Below are 23,884 nucleotides of genomic sequence, written 5' to 3' on the forward strand. Positions count from 1 at the left end.
ATATAAATGGTAAACTTAAATATATAAGCTTGAGTATGGCCTCATATTTTAATAATAATGGGAAAGATTTAGGCATTATACAGGTTAAAAAAGAGAATGATCATTTAAGTCATTGCATTATTATCGATCGTCATCTAATTTCTATAATTATTATATGTATTTGCCATCTACATATTTCATATTTTACTATGTATTTCTTAACTATTTACTTATGATTATCGCGCTTTGTATATAATCTTTACTTTTCTGTTTTCTGTTTCAGCCTTCCAAGCCTTCTCTGTATCGCATGAGGTTTATTATGACTGGTGACTTATAGTTACAACGTGTGTTTTTGATTTAATTATTAACAAAAGTTCTCTGTTCACAGTGTTTCACACACCGATATCTTGGTTGGAAGATAAACGTGTTGGACGAGTGTGATGCTACCGAGGCCGAGGAAAGCCGGGTGGTCGAGACTGTAGCCCTCCCCGCAGACCTCATGGGCGAAGAATCTATACAGGTACAAAGCCGGGTAAAACCAGACAGTAACTTTTTAGATCAACGCAAGAAAGTTGAGAAAATAATCAATACAAAACCGAATTATAACGATTTCAGTAGTGATAAATCAGACGGCGGACTTTCGGGCGAGGTGTATCCCGAATCAGATAGGAACCATCTATATCCGAGCGGACAGGAGTATGAATTGCCAATATCCAAAGTACAAATAAAGGAAGTCATCGAGGCGGTGGAAAGCTTGGAAGATCAGATGAAGGACGAAATGAGGAGAAACATTACTCACTTACCGCAAAAAGTACACCAGTACCAAGTTTACGAGGATGTAAAAGAACAGTTCTTACCCGAACATCCAATTAGGGAAGGAGATGAGTATGTGGTGGAAACAGGAAAGCTACCGGATAACTTCTTATTACCACCGAATCACAAACCTCAAACTCTTCAAACGGTGCTACGTCCTAATTCCCCAAATAAGCCTATGTCAAATATGCGGCCACATTTTAGAAGGCCCGTGCCACCAGAAATAAAGCTGCGTAGACCACCCCCTATGTACCAGAAAGTTAACAATGGCTATCCTCTCCCCTTGCCTAATCCGCATGGACCACATAACATGCTGAAAAAACCCGCGAAATACCCCAATAATCGTTTACCTCCCAACATGAACCGACCGCCAATGCCTAACATTCCACCAATGAAAGCGATGCCTCCAATTTATCATCAGAAACCTATGTTTAATCAAGTACCTCCCAAATCTGCACCAAAGGTACCTAGTCCACCAAATGCTCCAATACAGACTATTATATTAGGAAAGCCAGGTCACAACATACAATTACCTACCCACAGCCAAACCCTAAGTCTGGGACAAACAGATATAATTGCTAATCAGGTTGTCAAAAGCCAAATAACACTACCAGGGGTTAGCGATAATGTAGCTCAACACAGCATTCCACCGGTGTTCTTTAATAAGCCAGGACAAATAATTCTAGGAAAACCAATGGAAAATCCCGTACCCTTAGACCAACAAATGATACAAACTAAGCAACACGGGATGAGGATGCCTTCGACGCCAATCCCAGAGTTTCACCAGTCAAGTACCCATCGAGTCAGAGTGAACAATGAACAGCCTCAACTTCAAAGTGACATGAAATCATCTGATTTCATTGGCCAGTCAACAGATTCATCTACGGTTCCACCCGCTGTCAACACGGGATTTAAACCAGATTCAATTGTAATAGAAAGTGGCTTCAAGCCAATTATTCGTGAACCATTGATGGCCGGTGAAGATAGAATAGCTGATTTCGATGACGATAATAAGAAAACTGCAAATAGACGTGAAGATACCGATGTGGAAGAAGATTATGGTGAAGAACCTCAGTATTTAAATTCTAATCACGCTTACCCTAGCGACAAAATTACCGAAACCTTTGAACCAATGTTTATACCCTCGCCTCCTGACCACTTATTAACTACAAATGATAGAACCAAAGAGATTTTTCCTAGTAATCATGCAAAAGAAGATAGGCCTCATCCAGTATATATTAAAACAGAAAGTGAATTAAATGCTTTGTTTGGCAAGAAAAATATGGATAAAAGTGTACCATCAGATATGATTATGGAATCAGATAGACTCAGTCCACAATACTTACCACCAGATCCAAAATTGCCTAAAGAACATTCACAAAAGCTCTCCGCGGAGCAAACCTTCACAACATACGATGGAAAAACTGTATCAGCGGCTACTTTGACCAGCGTTCCGGATATAAGTAAAGCTCACACGAAATTGTTTTCTTCAAAACTACCAGCGAATACGGAATTGCTTTTGAAAACCCCACAATTTGGACCTTTTAAAGGAGAAATTCCACCCGTCATTGCAGAACACATAAAGAAAGATACAAGTCACGTGCTAACACCAGATTTTCGTGATACGAGAACAACTCACTTAAAACTAGTTAACGCTTTGCATAAAGAAGAAGATCCAGTATTAGACGACCTAACAGCAGATGGGAGTGAAATTCACGAAGTAACAGAAATTGCACCAGAGGAAGAAGAAGAAGAGGAGTATGAGGAAGATGGGATTGAAGATGAAGACAGCAAAAGGCGTAGACGAGATACCAAAACGGCACAATTTGAAAAGGGCCAAGTTGAGGAAACTGAAGCAGATCCTGATGAAAGCCAAAGTGAGACAATCAATGAAGTGGATTTTGAACAGTTAACGCTAACGTCAGCATCATCAAGATCATTGTGGACGACACACTTAATAGTAATAATGTTATGGCTGAAGTTCTTTTGAGAGTGCGTTGAGAAAAAATCTATTTATTAATTTATTTATTGGATTAAATTATTAAGCCTTGCCATTAAATGCATTTGGTCGATTATTGTGTTGTATGTTTGGGTCCAGGCTGTGGGGCATTGATGAATTGTCTTCCTAAGAATTTTCTGTCTTCCATCGAGTTATTGTATTTAACCTCACCGTTACCACTTTTTACACGCATGATGCAATTCAATACTCCGTTAGTCGTAAGGTTTTGTAAATACTTTTCTATCTATTTTAATAATAATAAAATTAGTATTACGTTTTCATTTATCGTTTTATTTTGCCCTTCAACATTTTACAGGATGCTTAAAGATTATGATGACAATATTATTTTTCTAAGATGATACTTATAGTAAATAGAATTTGCTACTACTACGATGCTATTTATATACTTAACGATATAGACTTTTTATTTTTGTAATTATTGAGGTTAGATTTTTTTAACATTAAATTACCGATTAGGTATTTTTTTTATACTTTTGAGAGACATTTTAAACAGAAATTGAAGATTGATCTCCATATTTGTTTTAGAAAGTATAGTTACTAAAATTGTAGTGACTTCATATTACACACTTAATTGTGTATGTTTCGGAGAATAAAATTATTTCAATAAAGTATGAACGCTGTAGATCTTCTTCGTGAGCCTGGTGAAGTTAGCGAGAGCCTTCTCGTGGGGAAACTGGACGTCCACTAAACGGAGAATAGAGTCACGGGAACGTCCTCTGAAATATTATAAAAAAGCTTATCTTATTTGGGCATACACCGACAAAGTTAGCGAATTTATTCTGAGTTTCTGATACCACGAAGTAAGCTTAAATATGATTCAGTAAAAGCGTACCGGTGAAAATCTATAACTTTAAATTAATTTTATATAAGGAAGCTCCAATAATTTTGAATAAACTGATTGTAGCAAAATTTAATTGCAAGTTAAGAAATTTGACTTTGTAAATAATAATCCTTAATGAATTATAGTCCGATTTGCATTTATAATTATTATATTGAAATGAAAAATCTAAAGGTGTCATAGTTTTTATGCCTGGCGGTATAAGATTGAAAATTGAAATTGCCTTCGTGTGTCAAAAGTAAAGGTACTGTTCATATACCCGGAAGCCATAAATCATATTTCCTCAATTAGGGAGGGCTCTCCGGAGAATCAATGCACGGAATCCAATTAATTATTCTAAAATGGGTTGCGTGCCTGATACTATCATGGTAATTATTATTGTTGTTAGACTTGAAAAAATATATACGTAAGTATCATCGGAATAAAGTAGTTACCCTGTAGTCACATTTGGTAATGACACAGCTAACGCCTCCGATTTGTCATAGTTTATTAAAGGTTATATATTTAGAAATGTCAAATTAAATTTGTAACTTGTAAGGTGAAGGTACGTATAACAACGTGGAATATGATAAAATAACATTTTTATTTAAATAAGCATCTAACGCTATAGGACATGTTTTTGCTATGAATAAAATTATATAAAATGTTACTGGACTACAAACATCCACACAAATGTTCGAAATGACAATTTCAAATATTTCATTTGATTCAAACACAATTCGGAAAGGGTGGAGTTCAAGACATAAAAACGATCCCCAAAAAGGTCAAAGGGAAAAATAAATTAAATATATTTTATAACGGCAGTTTTAAGCGCTGCTGTGTTTTGGTTTTAAGATCAAAGTAAAGGGGACATACTTTTTCGAGGCAGTTCAGCTTAGTCTTTAGTAATAGCGGCGCATCTGTGGCCGATCACAGGTAAGATCTTTGTCTTGTCACAGATATCCATGGGCGGCAGTAGCAACTTATAATCAGGTGGTTGCATGCCCCTTTGTTCCTAGATTATAAAAACTAAGTTCCATACTGTCTGTTCCTTAGAAGTCTGGCAGCAGCAACCAGCGTCAGTCCTCTGCGATCTGTGACGTCAACGTTGCTACCGCGATATAGTAACTCTTCTATTACTTCTGTTTTAGCTCCTTGGCATACTGTAAAATTATATTCATATGCTCATTAATATTTAACACGCGAAAGTTAAGTAACTAATTGTCATAGATATTTATGATTTTTATATTAGCCATTTATTTTCAAACGAGCTGAGAATGTATGATCTTAGTTGTAACTTTAAGATATTTAATAAGCTTTCCGACTCCCTTAATCTCACGTTAGGATTACATGTAAGGGGTCACCATGTACATAATTATATATAGACGAACTCACAGACCCTGAACAAAAATCCCAGAACCCAAACTTTCTATCTTCAATTACATTTCTATCTACCTCCGTCAAATACGAATCTCTACAGATTGATAATGATCACTCAGTTACTTCTTAACATAATGTTATCAATAAAAAATAATACCAGCTCTGAACAGCGGAGTCCAACCATTGCTATCTTTGACTTCTATATCGCCGCCCTTTTCAAAAATATACTTGACAACATCCAGCTTGCAGGAGTCAACCGCGTAGTGCTCTACACGAAGACCGTTGTAATCTTGAACCTGTCATTAATAAATATTTTAGTTACTTAAGTTCATTTATTTATTATTTCCATCAACAAAGTGTACATTTTATTCTCCAATAAAGACATGACAAAATAAATTACCTAAAAATTAAGTATCTTTTCAATTATTATTTTATGTAAATAAAGTTTAGAATGTTTTTTTCGTGGAATGAAAATAGATAGTATTGATTATTTAAGGCATCAATATTCCTGATTTTAAAACAAACCAATTAATTATGTTCCTACATAATCTTGCATATTTTTCTTATACGTATATTCTATATTTTCTATATATTCTTTACATTTTATTCATTTCCGTTTTTCTATTACATTAATAGTTCTAAGTAATCTCCTTAACGCCTTCTTTTACAAAATCTGTTATTTTCACGTACCTATCCTTTTAAATGTCTTCATCTTTCAATATTTATATAACGTAACAGTTAACACTTTTCAAATTCAAGTTCAAAATTCAAATTATTTATAGCTTCGCCAAATTTCACCTGTCAAGGCTTGCAATATAAGTACTTACAATTCATTATTATATTAATTTACAAGATTACCCTAGTTGTTTAAAACAGTTAAAGTAGAATCATTCAAAAATTTTTTTTTGCTGCATAGAATTGTATACATATTATTTTGAATAACATCGTAGACACCTGAAAATTAGCTCCTTTCTCGATCAACAAGTCAGCGATAGCGGTGTGACCGGCCAGCACGGCCAGGTGCAGCGGCGTCTGTCCAGCACTGGTCGGCTGGTCCACTTCTGCTCCCAGCGAGAGGACGTATTTGACTGTGTTTACATCGCCTGGAACAATGTCTTTATATTTATTTACTCTGGATTCTTTCGTGTTCATTATTATTATCACGATGCATGTGGATTCATCTTCGGATGTTTGAAGTTCATTACTGGTGAAGTGGTTACAAGGTGGTTATAAGTTTTCATTAGAAAGAGGCCTTTTTGGTCAATTTGCATGACGATTTGACATAAATAGCAGCAAAACTTTTCCAGTGCTTTCTTGGTCATATTCACATAAAGAAACAAATTGGTACTACTTTATGCCAATACAACTATTGAAACTGATACCGTTATGATTGAATACAAACATGATAACTACAACTAGCTTGTTAGATATAGTATCATTTTATTTCTGTTTATTAATTTAATCAGTACTAAGTACTTTTGTAATAGTTTATCACAACACTATATTGTTTTTCATGAGTAACATTAGAAAAAATACCTTTTCTCACGGCGGTGGCGACCGGAGTGAGGCCATTGTGTGAATTAATCGCACCGATTAGTATCGGCCGTTCTTCCAGCATTATCTGGACCTGTAATATATTACAACCAGATAGATGTTCCTTGTCAATTTGTTGTGAAGTGAAGATTTGTGAAGGACTTTAGGGTTCGAATCCGAAGACACCACCGCTATACCTATTTCTGTCTAAAAACAGCAGTGGTAAACGTTGCTGTGTTTTGCTTTGCAGGATTTGGTAAGGAGACATTTATTCGAGGCGTTCTAAAGTAAGTTCCTTAGAAGTAGTAATGTATATGTAGCCAACCTATGGTAGAAGTTAATTACAGAAGTTCATGGGCGGCAGTAGCAGTAGTAGCCACCATTAGGTGTTTAGGGAGCGATGCGTGCTTACCAAATTGGCGCCAACGGAGAACTGTTTCTTTTACATTCAGTTGTATTGCAAATGGCGTTCGCGCCGCTCATTCAGACCTGCGCACGAGAGCTGCGCAACGAGCAGAGAGCGGCGAAACTACTTATATAAAATTGGGACTGTTTGTCCGGCGTACATACATAATTAATTTTATACAGTTAATGAATTATATGACTTATACAATTTTATGTTATTTACGTGTTGCAATTATATTGTTATTTATATACTATTACAATGTATTGATATTTAAATTTATAGATTTATACAATTAGTAAGTAGTTACACTACATCACCCCCTTCCAGAGACTGTCATAGGCGATAATAGCGATAGTGTTCCGGAAATCTAACACTGCGACCTGATCGGGTCTTTTTAACTACATCGTCATCAGCTTTTGGTAAGATCTGGTTATTCGTGTATGGTGTAGTCTGTTTAGTATGACTGTCTGGTGACGAATGAATCTTAGAGTATGTGTCTGATGGATGTGTGTCACTGTGTGTGTCTGGTGATGAACGTGTGTTGCTGTGTGTGTCTGGTGATGAATGATTGTTAGTGTGAGTGTCTGGTGGTGAATGTATGTTACTCTGTGTGTCTGGGTCGTGTAATATGAAAGCCGGTTTAATACGATCTATGGACACGGTGAGTGGTTTCCCTTTAACGAGTATTTTAAAAACTTTATCACTTCGTGTGATGACTGGGTATGGTCCTGAATATGCTGGCTTCAGCGAACCACATGGCGTGTCATCTCGAAGAAATATGTGAGAGGATGTAGATAAGTCCTTGAAGATAAATGTAGAACGCTTACCACTGTGCCGTGAGGCTGGTGATGGCTTGAGGTCCCTCGCAAAGCTTCTAATACGCGACAAGTATTCTGTCGTGTCAATTGTCTCATCCACCCGACTATTGAAAAATTCACCTGGGAGACGCAGGGGTTGACCATACAAGAGTTCGGCAGAGGAAGCTTGAACATCTTCTTTGAAGGCCGTACGGATTCCTAGCAGAACCAGTGGCAGTACTTCGACCCATGTACTGTTCGCGTGGCAGGTTATGGCAGCTTTTAGTTGCCGGTGGAACCTTTCCACTAGACCATTGCAGGCCGGATGGTACGCTGTCGTTCGGCGATGTTGGAAACCGGCCATCCTGGATAAATTTTGAAATAGGGCCGATTCAAATTGACGACCTCTGTCCGTTACGATGTCGGTCGGGCAACCGAAGCGGGATATCCATCCACTCAATAACGCTCTTGCCACTGTTTCAGCCGTTATGTCAGTCAACGGTATTGCCTCAGGCCATCTCGTAAAACGGTCAACGGCTGTGAGACAATATCGATAACCTTGGCACAGTGGCAAAGGGCCTACCAGGTCAATGTGGACAAAAGCAAACCTGGATTAAGGTAGTTTATAGTTACCAACTGGAGCAAACACGTGACGAGTGACTTTGCAACGCTGGCACGCTAGGCAGTTACGTACCCATTCACGGCAGTCTTTTCTAATTCCAGGCCAGACGTAACGCTCGGCGACCAACTGTGCAGAGGCCCTAGCACCTGGATGGCTTAAGCAGTGCAGGCTCTCAAATACCTGCTTGCGCAATTCTTTAGGTATATATGGTCTCTGAATTGAGCTGCTGATATCGCAGTACAGTTGACTTAGAGAACCAGGAACATTTACCTTTTTTAGGCGCAGTGATATGTCACTTGACAGCAGTTCTTGAAGTTCGCTGTCAGTGTGTTGAGCGCGGGCAATCTTCTCAGCGCTTACCGGTTGCGTAATTTCTTCGATGCGTGAGAGAGTGTCTTCTACGACATTGTCTTTTCCAGAGATGTGTCGGATATCAGTGGTAAACTGGGCTATCAGGTCTAGATGTCGGAACTGTCTGGGAGAACAATTCTCTTTACGGGTGTGAAAGGCAAACGTTAGGGGCTTGTGATCGGTGTAAACCGTAAAGTCACGAGCCTCTAACATGTGTCGAAAGTGTTTGATGCTTTCGTAGATTGCGAGGAGTTCGCGGTCGTATGGGGAATATTTTACCTGTGCTGGGCTTAATTTTCTCGAGAAGAAAGCAAGGGGCTGCCAGGAATTCCCTGTCATCTGCTGTAGGACTGCTCCTATGGCCTTATCTGAGGCGTCAGTTACCAAGGCCATTCTTGCCTCGCAGTTTGGGTGAGCTAACAGGGTTGCTTCGCAGAGACTGTCTTTACAGCGCTTAAATGCTCGCATCTCTTCGTCTGTAAAATTTACTGGGTGCGAACCTTTGACGGAGCCGGTCAACAGATTGTTTAAGAGCGATTGATGTTCGGCAGCACCAGGAATGAACCTTCGGTAAAAATTCAGCATTCCTAAAAATCGGCGTAACTCCTTTACAGTCTTAGGCACCGGAAAATTCTGAATAGCATCGACTTTAGAAGGCAACGGCTTTGTACCCTCGGCTGAAATACGGTAGCCTAAAAATGTAATTTCGGGCACTCCAAATACACATTTTGAAGTATTTATGACCATACCGTACTCTCTCAATCTGGCGAACAGCTGATGTAAATGCTGCTCGTGCGTCTTCTGGTCTTTGGAGAATATTAAAAAATCGTCCAAGTACGCGTATGTAAAATCCAACCCCCTCAACATCTCGTCAACAAAGCGCTGGAACGTCTGTCCGGCATTACGAAGCCCAAACGTCATGTAAGGGAATTCGTAAAGACCGGACGGCGTTGTAATGGCGGTTTTTGCTATATCGTCTGGGTTGAGGGGTATTTGGTGATAAGCCTTCACCAGGTCAATTGTAGAGAATACAGTACAGCCAGATAAGCTATGAGCGAAGTCTTGTATATGTCGGATGGGGTACTTATCCGGGATGGTCCGAGAATTGAGCATACGGTAGTCGCCACACGGGCGCCATCCGTCATTCTTCTTCGGAGCCAAGTGCAGCGGTGATGCCCAAGGTGACTCAGATGGACGACATATACCACTCTGCAACATTGTATCAAACTCGGCTTTCGCAATTTTTAACTTATCCGGCGCGAGTCTACGGGGTGTGCAAGATACCGGCGGTCCAGGTGTTGTGCGAATATGATGGACTGTGTTATGAGTAGGTGTACGGTGAATGCCATGTGGGCGTGTAATTTCTGTGTATTGGTCGAGTATGTTATGATATACAGAATTTCCAGATATTACCTTAATTGATGTCACATGGTCCAATTTCCGCGCGAGCAAACCCGGGGTCGAAAGTGTTGTGCTGCCGTCGATTAAACGTTGGTTCCTAATATCGACAATTAAGTTGTAATGCGATAAAAAATCTACACCTATTATCGCCTTTGATACGTCTGCAACAATAAATCGCCAGACATAGTCGCGGCGTAAACCTAGGTTTAACACGAAATTTACATCGCCGTAGGTATTTATTACGGAACCGTTTGCGGCACTCAACACAAGGTCACTTTTATTACGACGTTCCTTTAAAATTGTTTTTGGAAAAACGCACAAGTCACTTCCGGTGTCCACTAAAAACTGTATTTTTGTTCGTTTGTCGGTTACAAATAGGCGACCGGTCTTTGGGCAGCCGTCGGTCACCATTATCGACTGCCCCCGTCGTTTACCGAAAAATCACATGGCTTGACACACTGATTTGCTTTATTCCCGAACTTATGATGGAACCAGCACGTCGGGAATTTCCGGTAGTTCGACTGCGATCGCTGTGTCGATCGAGCGCGGGATCGGTTAGGCACATTAGACCTGCTCTTTTACCGAGACATCCGATCGACTTTCGAGGTCAACATTTGCACTTGGCGAGATAATTCTGCAATTTCACTCGACATGTTACACGATGCACTTGGTGCTATTGTAGATGCTGCTGCTACCTGCGGGCTCGGTGTCACTATGTCGTGGATCCTATCGGCTAATTCAGCCACCTCGTCTAAACTCGTATTAGCCTGGGACGCTATGATGCTCTGCGTACTGCTCGGGAGTCTGCTGGTCCATATGGTCCTCAAAAATTCTTCGGGGACACCTGGTCCGGCTAGGTGCTTTAAGTGACGAAGAAATTGTGACGGCTTTCTGTCACCCAGTTCTTCGTCAGTGAGAAGTTGCTTGACCTTCTTCTCTCTTGATGCCGACAGCCGTTTAATGAGTTCCGCTTTCAGGCGCTCGTACTTATCTGGTGCACTCGGGGCAGTAATTATGTCCTCCACCTCGGACGCGTAAATGGGATCGAGTTGGCCCATAGCATGATGGTACTTTGTTGAGTCGACCGTTATGTTCGCCAATACGAATTGACTCTCCAACTGCGCGAACCATAACGCCGGTTTGTCAGGGTAAAATGGAGGCATACGCACTCCCACACGATTGATTTCACCGCCGCCGATCTTATTGTCTTTTTCCGCCATTACTGACACTGTTCACTATAATTTTAACTTTATGGAGTATCGAGGGGTCACCACTTTAGGGAGCGATGCGTGCTTACCAAATTGGCGCCAACGGAGAACTGTTTCTTTTACATTCAGTTGTATTGCAAATGGCGTTCGCGCCGCTCATTCAGACCTGCGCACGAGAGCTGCGCAACGAGCAGAGAGCGGCGAAACTACTTATATAAAATTGGGACTGTTTGTCCGGCGTACATACATAATTAATTTTATACAGTTAATGAATTATATGACTTATACAATTTTATGTTATTTACGTGTTGCAATTATATTGTTATTTATATACTATTACAATGTATTGATATTTAAATTTATAGATTTATACAATTAGTAAGTAGTTACACTACAGGTGTAATGTATTATCTTTTGCTACTTCTATTTTTTATAATACAAGAGTAGCAAACTAGCATGTGGTCTACCTGATGGTAAGTGGCTAGTGCCGTCCATGGACATCTTCAATCAAATCCAGATAGGATTAGATTGCTTCCAGAGTTCTGCTACAGATGCGCCGCTACCTGTGTGGACCAAGCTGGAACGCCTCGAAAAAGTATGTCTCCCTTACCACACCTTTCAATCCAGAACACAGCAGCGCTTAACACTGCTGTTATTAGGTACAAATAAGTGGGGTGGTGGTGCCACCGGACTCGAACTACAAAGAATTCTACCTCCTTCAAAATATCTATATATATAAAAGAAAGTCGTGTTAGTTACTCCACTTATAACTCAAGAACGGCTGAACCGATTTGGCTGAAAATTGGTGGAGAGGTAGCTTAGAACCAGGAGACGGACATAGGATACTTTTTATCCCGTTCGACCGCGTTTCCTTGAAGTCATTTTATAACTCAAGAACGGTTGAACCGATTTAGCTGAAAATTGGTAAAGACGTAGATTAGAACCAGGAAACGGACATAGGATACTTTTTATCCCGTTCGACCGCGTTTCCGTGAAGTCATTTTATAACTCAAGAACGGCTGAACCAATTTGACTGAAAATTAATCGAGAGGTAGCTTAGAAGCAGGAAAAGGACATAGGATACTTTTTATCCCGTTCGACCGCGTTTTCGTGAAGCATTTTATAACTCAACAACGGCTGAACCAATTTGACTGAAAATTGGTGGAGAGGTAGCTTAGAACCAGGAGACGGACATAGGATACTTTTTATCCTGTTCGACCGCGTTTCCGTGAATAAATAAGAGTTGAAAGTTTGTATTAAAGTCCCCCAGTTTTGATGCAAATCTATATGAAAATTGGTATTTGATAGGATTTCGATAGAAAGTAATTAAATATCTATTTTACGATATTTGCAAAATCAACCCTTAAGTTGGTTAAGTAGGGGTTGGAATTTTATATTAAAATCCGTTAATTTGGAAGCAAAAACTGTAAAAATTTGCATTTGGCTTTAGAAGACACTTCGTTTAGAAATCGGCAGATTTTGAAGCAAAGTCTATGAAAATTGGAATTTAGCTTTTTGATTCAAAATAATAGAACACATTTTTCACCGTTTTTGGAAAATCAACCTTTAGGGTCGTTTAATCGGGTATGGAACTTTAATTTAATATCCGTTAATTTGGAGCACTAAGAAAATTATCATAAGACATAATGAAGCATCTGAGTCACTGTTTGTTTTTTTAGATCAACCCTTAAGACTGTTATAAATCGCCTTTCTATTTACACACCTGTTTCAGCATTTTTAGCTATTCAACAACCCGATTAGAGTACTATAAGTAAATAAACTTTCTTTAAAAAAAACCGTTATTGAAGTTATAGGTACTTCTTTTCGCGTGTTTGTAAAAAAAATAACAAAAAATACAACCGACTTCTATGTCACTACAAAGTAAAAAATAATTCGAACGAAATATATTGAGCGCCGACTTCAGAAATATGTACTAAACCAACATTTATTTGAATTATTTTTTACTATGTAGTGACATAGAAGTCGGTTGTATTTTTTGTTAAATTTTTTTTTACCCTTTTTAGTGATGACATAATAACATTTATATTAATACAATATAAAATTGTATAAACGTGATCATGAATTAAGGTACGGTCTGAATTTACATTGATTGGAACCGCCCGCTCGCAGGGCGCTGCCGCGCCCTGCCCGCTTAGTTTTATATTGTCTTATGTGTTCCAACCTAACCTAACTAAATAGTCAATGATTTGCAATTTCATTAGAACCTCCTACACCAAATATCTTCAAACACGACTCAATTATTCCCATCGGTTGAGGATTTACATATTTTGTCTCCGAGCCACATTATCAGACCCTTAAATAGTCAATGATGAACTGACTTTGCAATTTCGTTAGAACTTACACCAAATATCTTCAAACACAACTCAAATATCCCCATCGGTTGAGGAGTTACATATTTTGTCTCCGAGCCACATTATCAGACCCTTAAATAGTCAATGATGAACTGACTTTGTAATTTCATTAGAACCTACAATAAAAATAACACAATAAAAAAATAATTATTAAAATCGGTTCACTAACGGCGAAGTAATTCGTGTACATACATAAAAAAAAGATACCGGCCGAATTGATAACCACCTCCTTTTTGAAGTCGGTAAAAAAATAACAGAGTGCAGAGAGGTAGAGTGAATTTTATTTAATTGTATTTTTTATTTTCCTGTTCTCCTGTGGCCATTTCCTAATATTTACCAGTAGTTTATGGACATAATACATAAATTACACGAGTGAAACCACGAGGTACAGATAGTCACTCATAAATTAGGTGGTACGAAGTTCACCGGGTCATCTAGTATTTAATATAGAATGATTTTTTTAATCATGGTAAAGCCACATAGATACACAGTTCTCAAAGGGTTATCTTTAAAATGCAAGTGCAAAGTTAAATCAGCTGATATCTGCGCTTAAATGCCCGAACTTGGTCAATTATTCGGCAATCACGACATTAACCTCGCTCCACTTTCCGGGACCGGAAAATGGAAATGCTAATGATTTTTGATGTTACGACCGATTTTAACTAGTTTGTAAAATCCGTAAAGTATCCCAAATAGCTTATAACAATTTTTTATTTCTTAAATAATAATTATAAAATGTGATAACAAATGAAAGTTATATGTGTTGAAAACTAAATCGATGTATTTAATTGAATCTTATTATTACCTTACATTTTAGGATTCCTTCGGCTACAGATTTTAAGCTTTGTAGTATCAGTCGTGATTTCACATTACACATACTCACACACACATACATACTTACATATACATACACACACACAATAGTTTCTGCTTTTCACCAATGTTAAGTGCTGCTGTATTTTGTTTTGATGTAGATGATACGACAAATATACGAGATATTTTAGCTGTCTTTAAGGGTAGCATATATCAAATACAAACTCTCATTTTCCCGGGACTAGTGGTATTTTTTTACAGATATATCGAAAAGCCGTGACCATTTACCATGTGGCCTGCATGCACCTTAGCTACTGTGTTTTCAAAGTCAAATCTCATTATTTTAAATTGATTCATATACTCGTAGAACACTTTTTGAAAGTCAACAAACTAGCACCGCTTCGGAAGGTGTTTCGCTATGGAGAAGAAGCGGCGCAAGAAATAAGTTTAATTCCCAAACCTGTTTGAAGTATCCACAGCGGATTGCCATGCAGAAGCACATAGCGGACGTGCCGTCAGTATCCGTACTCGTCCACGTCTCATCGGACCATTGGGACTCTAGCCATTTGGTTGATTGCAATGAAGTATGGCTTTGTGACCTGGAGTAAGTAATATACAGTAAGTGTTTCCTGAGAGGTGTGATTTGGGAAAGATGGTAAATATTACTTTACTAAAGTTTATGTGTGGGGACGTTTGGCGTCTAGAGGAAGCCATTGTTACGCATAAAAAATATTAGGGAACAATTTTGATTAAGAGTAACAAATCATAGGCAGTAAATTCGCAAATTATAAACAAAAAAAATTACAAAAAAAAACCACTGTAGCCATTTTAAAATCCATATTCTGTCAAAATGTATTTTCAAAGTCAAGTAATTTTATCGAAATAAAAGCTTACAATATGAATTCATGACTTAAACTCAATAACATGATACTTTTACAATAGGTACCTAAAACCGTACCACGTACAACCTGTACGATACCAGAAGACGATAGAACCCAAAATGAAAACCCTAAGTTACAATTATCGCACTAATTAATAACAAAGTAAGTTACACCTAAGTTATTACGCTCGTATGAAGCGAGTGTAAATGGGAACTGCAACTCAAGTTAAGCTCGATGAATGGCTCGTGTGGTGCACAAAGGAACGGTATTGTGTTCATATATCACTTACATTATACTAACAAAGCAAATTATACTCATAAACAATTAGTTCTTAAAGTTTTAAACGATGTTGTCGATTCGTTGCATAATGTCACCCGACTACGGAGGGTAATGTTTTTCGTGAGTATGTAGTCTGTGTATGTGTGTATGTATGCATCTACGTATATCTCAATATTTGGTATGCTCAAGAACCCAAAAGATTTTCAGATTTTACGGTATGAGGTTGTTTTTTTTTATAATATGCAGTCCACCTGATGGTAAGTGGCTACTGCCGCCCATGGACATATGTAATCAACCCCAGATAGGATTAGATATTCTTACCTGAGGTCGGCCACAGATGCGTCGTTACTAAAACCCGGTGAAGTTAGAAAGGGCTTCCAAAAAAATATCGCTTTCTATAAAATAATAAAATATCCCACCACAGCTTATAACGTAGATTTTTTTATAAACTCCACTTCCATTACATAAAACTGTTACATGTATAAGTATGCTGAATAGAAACAGTTAATTAAACTGACAGCGCTGAGTGCAAATGAGAACTACAACTCAAGTGAAGCTGCAAAGGACATGTATCATTCGCGGGACAAAGGCGTTGTATGAGAGTTTCAACTTTGCACGTTTTCCCTTATAAGACGATATTATATTATGAAATATATGTTTGATGAATTATTTAATCTAGTGGTTAAGAAACTCCACCTCTCATACAGGGGTTCGAGGTTCAAGTCCCAGGCATTTTTAATGTAATAAGAGAAAGCGACGAGCATGCAGTCCACCTGATAGTAAGTGACTACTGCCGCCCATGGATATCTAATAATCATCCCTGATAAGATTCGTGTGCTACCTGATGTCGGCGGCGGCGTAGCGACAGATGTGTCGCTAACCCTGAGAACTAAGCTAGAATGTCTCGGAAAAATATATCTCTCTTATCTTCGAAATCAGAACACAGCAGGTCTTAAGATTGCTGTACTTAGGTAAAAATAAGTGTGACAGTTCGACTATAGGTTGTACCTTTTTAATATTATGTGAGTATTAGAAATACATTATCACTTCCTATAAAGGCAAAGGAAAAAAAAATGAGGAAATACTGCTTGTATTCAGCTTTCAGATTTATCTATTTGAAATTCAAGTCCGAATTAAAAGTGTTATTCATTGATTATTCAGAAGTGAAACAGACGAGAACAATAATTGCGAGTTCTGTTTGCTTTTGGTAAAGAAATACCGAAGTTATGAAAGCTTCCGTGGACAATCAAAAAGCCTTTTGACAGAACCACAACGGACAACAAACTGACACTTCACCTCTTCTCAAATCGAAAACAAAGGCCGTTTTGAAATTACAGTTATTTTGGAATATTTCTTTTCTTATTTTGGTATCTGTTGGATTGTTTTTCAGAGCGTCAATATTGCGTTTAATGTAACGATATTGACATTTTTATTTTGGGTTTGTTTTTAGTTTGTTCATTTTCTGTTTTGTAAGTCTGCTGGTTTTGGGATTACGAAAAATGCTTTCGACATGATTACGTTAACTACATTATTATTATTAGTCAATTATGTGTATTTTATTCTGTACAGGGGCTTTAATATAACAGCCTTTATTTTCCATATAAATCCTTAATTTTTACATGTCATCGACAAAATAACAGATTATGTTTTGTGTCTGTATGCCTTATGTAAGTTTATCTAATGAAGTACGTCTTATATAAGATTTTTTCATTTAAATAGTTATTTTATAATTTGTTACACTTTAATTTTAATAACTTTATCTTGTTTCTCATATATCATGCATAAAAAGTAAATATGAACCTTCAGTACTTATATTGTTACAAAGGCTTAGGGAAGACGGGAAACTTGTCTTACAAAGGATTTGAAAGCCCTTTGATGAACCTACAAAGGATAGAAACACTTCAGTATTACTGTAGCATTCACGAATTACACAATAGTTACTCTTAACTCTGTGTTAATCGTTTATCTGAAGATTTTTGGGCATTGTCTTGGGAATTTTATTAATTGGTTTCATAACATCAGTTTCTTGCCGGCTACGTTATTACAATTTTTTTATTGCGTATTTTGATGAGAAATATTCGAAATGTGTCTACCTTAACCAAATCTAGTATATGTATCTGTCATGTAAATCTTGACTTATATATTGTTGACGAAATTTGCTTTCCTAAGACGGAATCACAAAGCCCTTTGACGGCGCCACAAAGGGTCGAAAACCGACACTTCAGCTCTAGTGGTATTCGCCCAAACCCAACGCACAATGGATGCTCTTTACAGGACACTGTGTCAATCGTTTTTCCTTCAAAAGCTTTTTGTGATTTCTCTTGGGAATTTTATCGGGAATTTCGCTAATTGGTGTAAAAATAGAATTTGTTCCGGTAACATAATCTTTACTGTAGTAATAATATGTCGGTTTTGTGTATAAAAAAAAAACAATAAACAATTATTTGGGAAACAATATATATGCTTACAGGAAGTGACCATTTTTAACTATTTAATGTGTTAAAATATACTGTAGTGTCTGTAGCTAAAGAAACAATGTTCAAAAATTGTAATATTCCTTCTGTACTTCCCGTAATACCTTGTTGTAGTAAAAAACGAGAATATTAATTTACCAAAAAATAATAGCATGCATCATTATATAGACTCATTTTATTTATAAAAGTCTACCTTTCTCTTACAGCTTGTAAGGGACGTTCTTTTGTAGCAGTGTCCACCACAGTTTCCTTTATAATTCCAACTGCACTCTCATCTTCAAGAGACTGTGTCGAAGTTTCTTTATTTTCTTCAGGAACTTCAGTATCTAGATCATCTTCCGTAATGTGATCTCCATATTCATCTAATTTTATTTCGGATTCTTTAGTTGACGCTTGCGTAGAAATCACTGTATTATTTTCTTCAAATATTTTCTTTTTACCTTCTTTAACAGTGTCAATAGTATTATAGATAGTGCTTTCATCACCATAGTGTTTAAGAGCTTCTGCAGCTAATAATGCAAGTGCTGTAGACTTCAAAATGACTTGCAGCCGAAATTTATGTGGATGACTTGGAGCGAGGTCCTCGATGACTTTAGTTGTTTTTCCGCCACTGAAACAAGTTCACGTATTTTCTTTTTTACCACCTTATTTAATATACCGTGCCTTTGCGTATGAAGAGCGTCTTGTAAACCCATATTTGACAACCCACGTGGCGGATCGGTTACCATACCGGTCTGACGCGCAAAGGGTTCCGGGTTCGTTCCCCGGACAGACAGATATCTGAATGATGAATTAGACATCTGTTCTGGGTCTGGGTGTTTGTGTCTTTGTGTGTCCACGGCCCCTACGATACATGGAATCCTAGTGTGTGAATGTGAATGTAGAGTGTAGAAAGCGTTGGTAGATGTCAGTTGTTATGATTGGGTAACACATAGTAACTATATGGATAGTTTCATAATATGTAACACGGATTGGTCTATAACTGTAGTAGTGATAGCGTAGTCGTTCGAGGAGACCGAGGTTCAAATCCCAGACAGCTCTGATTTCTCAAAATTATGTGCGTATTAGAAATTAATTATCAATTGCTTAAAACGGTGAAGGAAAACATCGCGAGGAAACCTGTATATCTGAGATATTTATAAAAAAGTCTTAAAGTTATGTGAAGTCTACCAGTACGCACTTGGTCAGCGAGGTAGACAATAGCCTAATGGTCTAATCCTTCTCATTCTGAAAGGAGACCCGTGCTCAGCAATGGGAAAATAATGGGTTGATGATGATGATGATGATGGTCTCAAGCCTGTTCCTTTCTCCTTCAAATCCTCTTGTAACTCGAATACAATGTCACCGATATTACAGGGAACCTTAGTGTTGACTGTCAGTATATAAAGGGTTATTCAATTGAACCCTTTGTTTTACTCCCTTAACTTTTGAAATAATGGAAAACAAAGCTAAGACCTTTGAGAATTTATGAATAAAGCAACTCGTTTATTAATTCAAGATCCTAACCGAATACAAGGTAGGGATAATGCAATTATGATGCGGGTGAAGTATGAAAGTGATTGACTAAGTAGCTTTTTAGAAATTAAACATTTGAGAACCATTTCTTATAATCATAATTTAGAGGATCTGGTAAGCAAAATAATAGAGACACATGAGGTGTAAGAAAATATTTAAGGATATTAACGTGTTTTTGACCAACGTCATATAGAACGCCAATACTATAATTATGGGGTTGATTGCAAATGTTTTGAAAGGTAATAGCATCAGGATGGTTTGACCGTGGAGGTATTATCGACGAGACGACTATGTGTATGCTGGAAGATTTAAAAATGAGGCAATCATTTTACTTTTTTTATAATATAGGAGTAGCAGACGACCATGCAGTCCACCTGATGGTAAGTGGCTACTGCCGCCCATGGACATCTGTAATCTACCCCAGATGGGATTAGATATTCCAACTTGAGGTCGGCCACAGATGCGCCGCTACCCCTGAGGACTAAGCTGGAACGCCTCGGAAAAATATGTCTCCCTTACCACACCCTTCTAAAACGGAACACAGCAGCGTCTAACACTGCTGTTATTAGGTAGAAATAGGTGTGGCGGTGGTGCTGCCGGAGTCGAACCACAAAGGGTTCTTCCACCTTCAATACATTTTTATTAAATATATTTAAATTATATTTTAATTTGAAATTTTATATACTTATTAATTTAAAAATAATAAATAATAATAGTATGCATAGTTTGTATAACATTAGGGAGCTTTGTGTTTCATATAAAAGTTCATACGAGTATATTATATACTTTACTTAGAACGTTACATACATATACGTGAAAAAGCGTTCTAACTTTTGTTGCCAGCGGTGCCCAAACTTTGCCACAATTATGGTTTTACGGATACCGTTTGTTTTATTGTGGTCGTTAAACGTTAATGCCAGTTTCAAGTTGCGACTTGTTCATTAGTGTTTTATGATTATGTTATATTACTGATGAAATGAAAGATACATTAAATCAGCGTGACGTAACTAATTCCTTTTCTATTATTAAAAAAAGTGTTTTGGTGTCGATAAATCAACAAATATATACTGTTTTATTAGCTGACCCAGCAAACGTTGTGTTACCGTTTAAATAAAAAAATGTTAGGGTGAACAACCCTTATTGCCATATAAATAAAAAAATATTAAGGGTGAACAACCCTTATCACTTAGGGGTATGAAAAATAGATAGTAGCCGATTCTCAGACCTACTGAATATGCATATAAAATTAGGTGAAAATCGGTAAAGCCGTTTCGGAGGAGTACGGTAACTAACATTGTGACACGAGAATTTTTTTATAAGATTATTTAAGCTGTTACGATTTCAACTGTTATAAAGAGCACAGTAATAAGTGTATGGAATATGTAAACGTAACTTACAATTATATAAGATAACATATAAAAGTGTTATATTTTTTTATGACCCAACACGTTTCTGTGTGATAATCACAAGTTGTTTTATTGTAGTCCTCAAAGTCAGTAACACTTCTACTAAAGACTTCATTTTATCAAAGTTACGATCTGGTTCTGTCCTAATAATATAACATGAACTTCTGCAAGCAACACCTGTGTACCCTTACCATGAGTTTTTAAAACATCCCACAATTTTACGTTACGTTTACTCAATCCATTATTCTGTTCCGTTTGCTTAGTAGAGTAGTAGAGTAAACGTAACAATAAGTAAGTGTTCAAGTCTTTTTGCCTGCCTTACATATGCGCAAAAAAGAGACAAAACACAAAGCGCCATTTTGGCAATTTAGACATTTAATGTTACTTTACTGACTCTATAGTTCTGATACAATCCGCTAGGGGCGCTGATTGGAATTTGTATGGGGAAATACATAAACAAACACCAAAACAGTCATATTTGTCAAAACGTAAAAACTTGGTAACGGTACTGGTACAAAGTATTAACTATTAATTGGCAACACCGTCACAAGTTCAAGTTGTGTTCCGGTTTGAAGGGGGTGGTGAAATAGATAGTAACTCATCTGTAGTTGACGTCAGGTAGAAGTTTATTCTCATCCGAACTGCTAGCTCGATGCTACTTCCATGTTATAAAAATAATATTGATAAAGTTCTTATTTAACTAAAAGATGGTTGAATAAACCCATGATAACTTTCTGCTATAAAATATACGTCAAGAAAGCTACAAAGGAAGTAGTAAAAAAATAGTAAGAAAAGAACCTATAAACAGTCACCCAACGCGGGATCTTCTCTTTCCTCTGCACTTTGTAGAGCAAATGTTTTTCCAAAAAGCCAAAAGGTTCTTCTTCCAACCATTTCAAGGTCACTGACCGCTTGGTCCTCTCTACCACCGCTGGTGCTTGCGGCTGCCACTCTTGGAACTTTCTTGTGAGGTAGAGTTGTAGAGTCCGTAGAGGTGGAATAGTTTCAGACATTTCACTTTAAGGAAAGGTTCAGAACGATTTTGTTTACTAGGCGTCTTCAAAACACTTATTATGTAAAAGATTTTGGATATTTTTGGACTCATCAGTTCATTTGTTATGTAGTTAGAAGTCAGATCTTTTCAATTATTGTTTAGTCTTTAGTTTAGTCTTTTTATTTTTATTTATGTTTTCTGGGAAACGAATTAAATTAAAATTCAACTAACGTATTTCATAAAGAATACATAAATCAGTAAACTTTCCACTAATTAAAATCACGAACAAATTAATGCGCTTAATCATTTAAAAATCTAGGTCTTAATTTTTTATTATTATACCTTAACTCAATTAACTTTTTAGCTTTAAAAATATTAACTTATTTAGAAATTATTTTAATAAAGTTTCCCATGTACACTGATGTATATATATTAAATTTATGTTGAAATGTATATAAATATTTCTACATTGTTCCCATTACAGTATGCGTGGATGTTAGTATCCTGTTATCATTACTGATGATAATTTCAGACTACATTGACTACATAGAGTTTATTCGCTTTTGATAACTCTATGTGTTACTACTATAAGCGTTTCGTAATTTGCAACTGTACTAATTCACCAAATTTTTTAAATACTTGTCTCGATTATATGTTCCTGTTTTCAGAAAATTACTGGGGTATAATTTCTAGACAACTAAGTATCTATTTTTCGGCGATATTCTTATTCCAAAGCACTAACTTAAAATGACGTATCTATGCCACAATAATAACACAAGAATATTTCTTCTGCACTATGCATATTTGCTGTCACTGTATTATTCTTCACGAACTTTAACTACTAAAACAGGCAAACACTACGCTCATAAATGAGGCAGAGGTTACTAAAATAAACTCCTAACTTCGTTCATGGCAACTAAAAAGTTTGGTCGATAGGCGTATCAAAGATTTCTGGAGCAGTGGATACTAAACTATATTTTGTGGAAGAAAAGATTGATTTTCGTATAATGACTTTTAAAAGGCTGGTTTGAGTAAATACCAACATCTCGTATGCCGGGTAAGAGTAAATGATTTATTTTATTTATACATTAAAAATATTGTTACGTACTATATGTATAGAAAAAGTTATGTTGTATTATAAAAACAGTAAACGCGCACGTGTCCATCGGATGGCAAATCCCACCCATAAACATCTAATTAATAATTAATCATACTTAGATAGGATAGGGTCCTGAGGTTGATAAACTTATGAGGCGTGCCAGCTTAGCCCTCCACTTGTATTTACTTATAAATATCCACCGGCAGAACTTGCTATTTCACAATAGGAGCACGCAGTCCTATTCTATCTTTATCATTTCCTGTAATTTTTAATAAAAACTATATATTATTTTTAATTAAAAATTATAATTCCGAAAATAAGCAATAATATCATTATCTATAACCAACAGAAGTGTTACATAAATAAGTTATCGCGTACAAAAGTGTTGAACAATTAAACTCGAGAGTGGGTCGGAGGTACAGGCGAGGGCAGCGAAAAGCTACGAAAATAACGGGATTATGGGATTGGCATTTCTTTTGAACAATATTTTAGCAAATGTTTGATATATTAAATTGGTATTCTAATGCCGAGAATAACAAATTAAAGTGTATTTTTAGCATCGAAAGAAAGTTACGCGTACCGACGTAACACGTGCCGATGTAATTTTAAGTATTGGATGAAGTTTACCGAAAAACTAACTGATTCAAATTGAAATATACCATATTCATATAATGCCTGCTTGGTTCCTGAAAATTTAGCCTTATAGCTTTGTCTACAACGAAGT

The 23,884-nt window shown here is 37.0% G+C and overlaps 3 protein-coding genes across 5 annotated transcripts in view; 1 reads left to right on the top strand and 2 right to left on the bottom strand.

Moving 5' to 3' along the window:
• The window catches only part of Skeletor (DM13 and DOMON_DOH domain-containing protein skeletor), a 128,399-nt gene extending 125,327 nt beyond the window's left edge, over window positions 1-3,072 (top strand). Inside the window, exons 14-15 of one of the 3 annotated variants that reach the window (XM_073077073.1) lie at window positions 368-499; window positions 598-737. In XM_073077073.1, the coding sequence (XP_072933174.1) occupies window positions 368-499; window positions 598-600 (135 nt within the window). In that variant the 3' untranslated portion in view covers window positions 601-737. Of the gene's footprint in view, window positions 1-367 lie in introns of all 3 variants that reach the window. The other 2 variants (XM_073077070.1, XM_073077065.1) reach the window with 2 other exon arrangements.
• LOC140744449 (uncharacterized) lies at window positions 3,072-22,080 on the bottom strand. The gene is made up of 8 exons (XM_073076047.1): window positions 21,866-22,080; window positions 18,479-18,756; window positions 14,973-15,106; window positions 6,546-6,636; window positions 5,964-6,112; window positions 5,167-5,305; window positions 4,672-4,792; window positions 3,072-3,528 (listed from the first exon to the last, which is right to left on the bottom strand). Exons 1-8 carry the CDS (start codon window positions 22,078-22,080, stop codon window positions 3,408-3,410), a joined length of 1,248 nt encoding a protein of 415 aa, XP_072932148.1. The 3' UTR covers window positions 3,072-3,407.
• LOC140745311 (uncharacterized) lies at window positions 10,693-11,685 on the bottom strand. Its single transcript, XM_073077087.1, has one exon. It carries the CDS (start codon window positions 11,337-11,339, stop codon window positions 10,698-10,700), a length of 642 nt encoding a protein of 213 aa, XP_072933188.1. The 5' UTR covers window positions 11,340-11,685; the 3' UTR covers window positions 10,693-10,697.
• Window positions 22,081-23,884: the final 1,804 nt, after the last annotated feature.

The sequence above is a fragment of the Epargyreus clarus genome, unplaced genomic scaffold (genome assembly GCF_041222505.1).
Source record: "Epargyreus clarus isolate Ecla_fem2 unplaced genomic scaffold, WU_Ecla_fem_2.2 ptg000002l, whole genome shotgun sequence".
NCBI lineage: Eukaryota > Metazoa > Arthropoda > Insecta > Lepidoptera > Hesperiidae > Epargyreus > Epargyreus clarus.

Excerpts from the sequence above, each read along its gene's own strand:
- LOC140745311 (XM_073077087.1), bottom strand. The coding sequence starts at position 11,339 with ATGGCGGAAAAAGACAATAAGATCGGCGGCGGTGAAATCAATCGTGTG.
- LOC140744449 (XM_073076047.1), bottom strand. The coding sequence starts at position 22,080 with ATGTCTGAAACTATTCCACCTCTACGGACTCTACAACTCTACCTCACA. Across the intron at positions 6,637-14,972 it reads GCTGTGGATACTTCAAACAG|GTCCAGATAATGCTGGAAGA; the intron begins GTTTGGGAATTA and ends AATATATTACAG. Across the intron at positions 4,793-5,166 it reads GACTCCGCTGTTCAGAGCTG|TATGCCAAGGAGCTAAAACA; the intron begins GTATTATTTTTT and ends ATAATTTTACAG.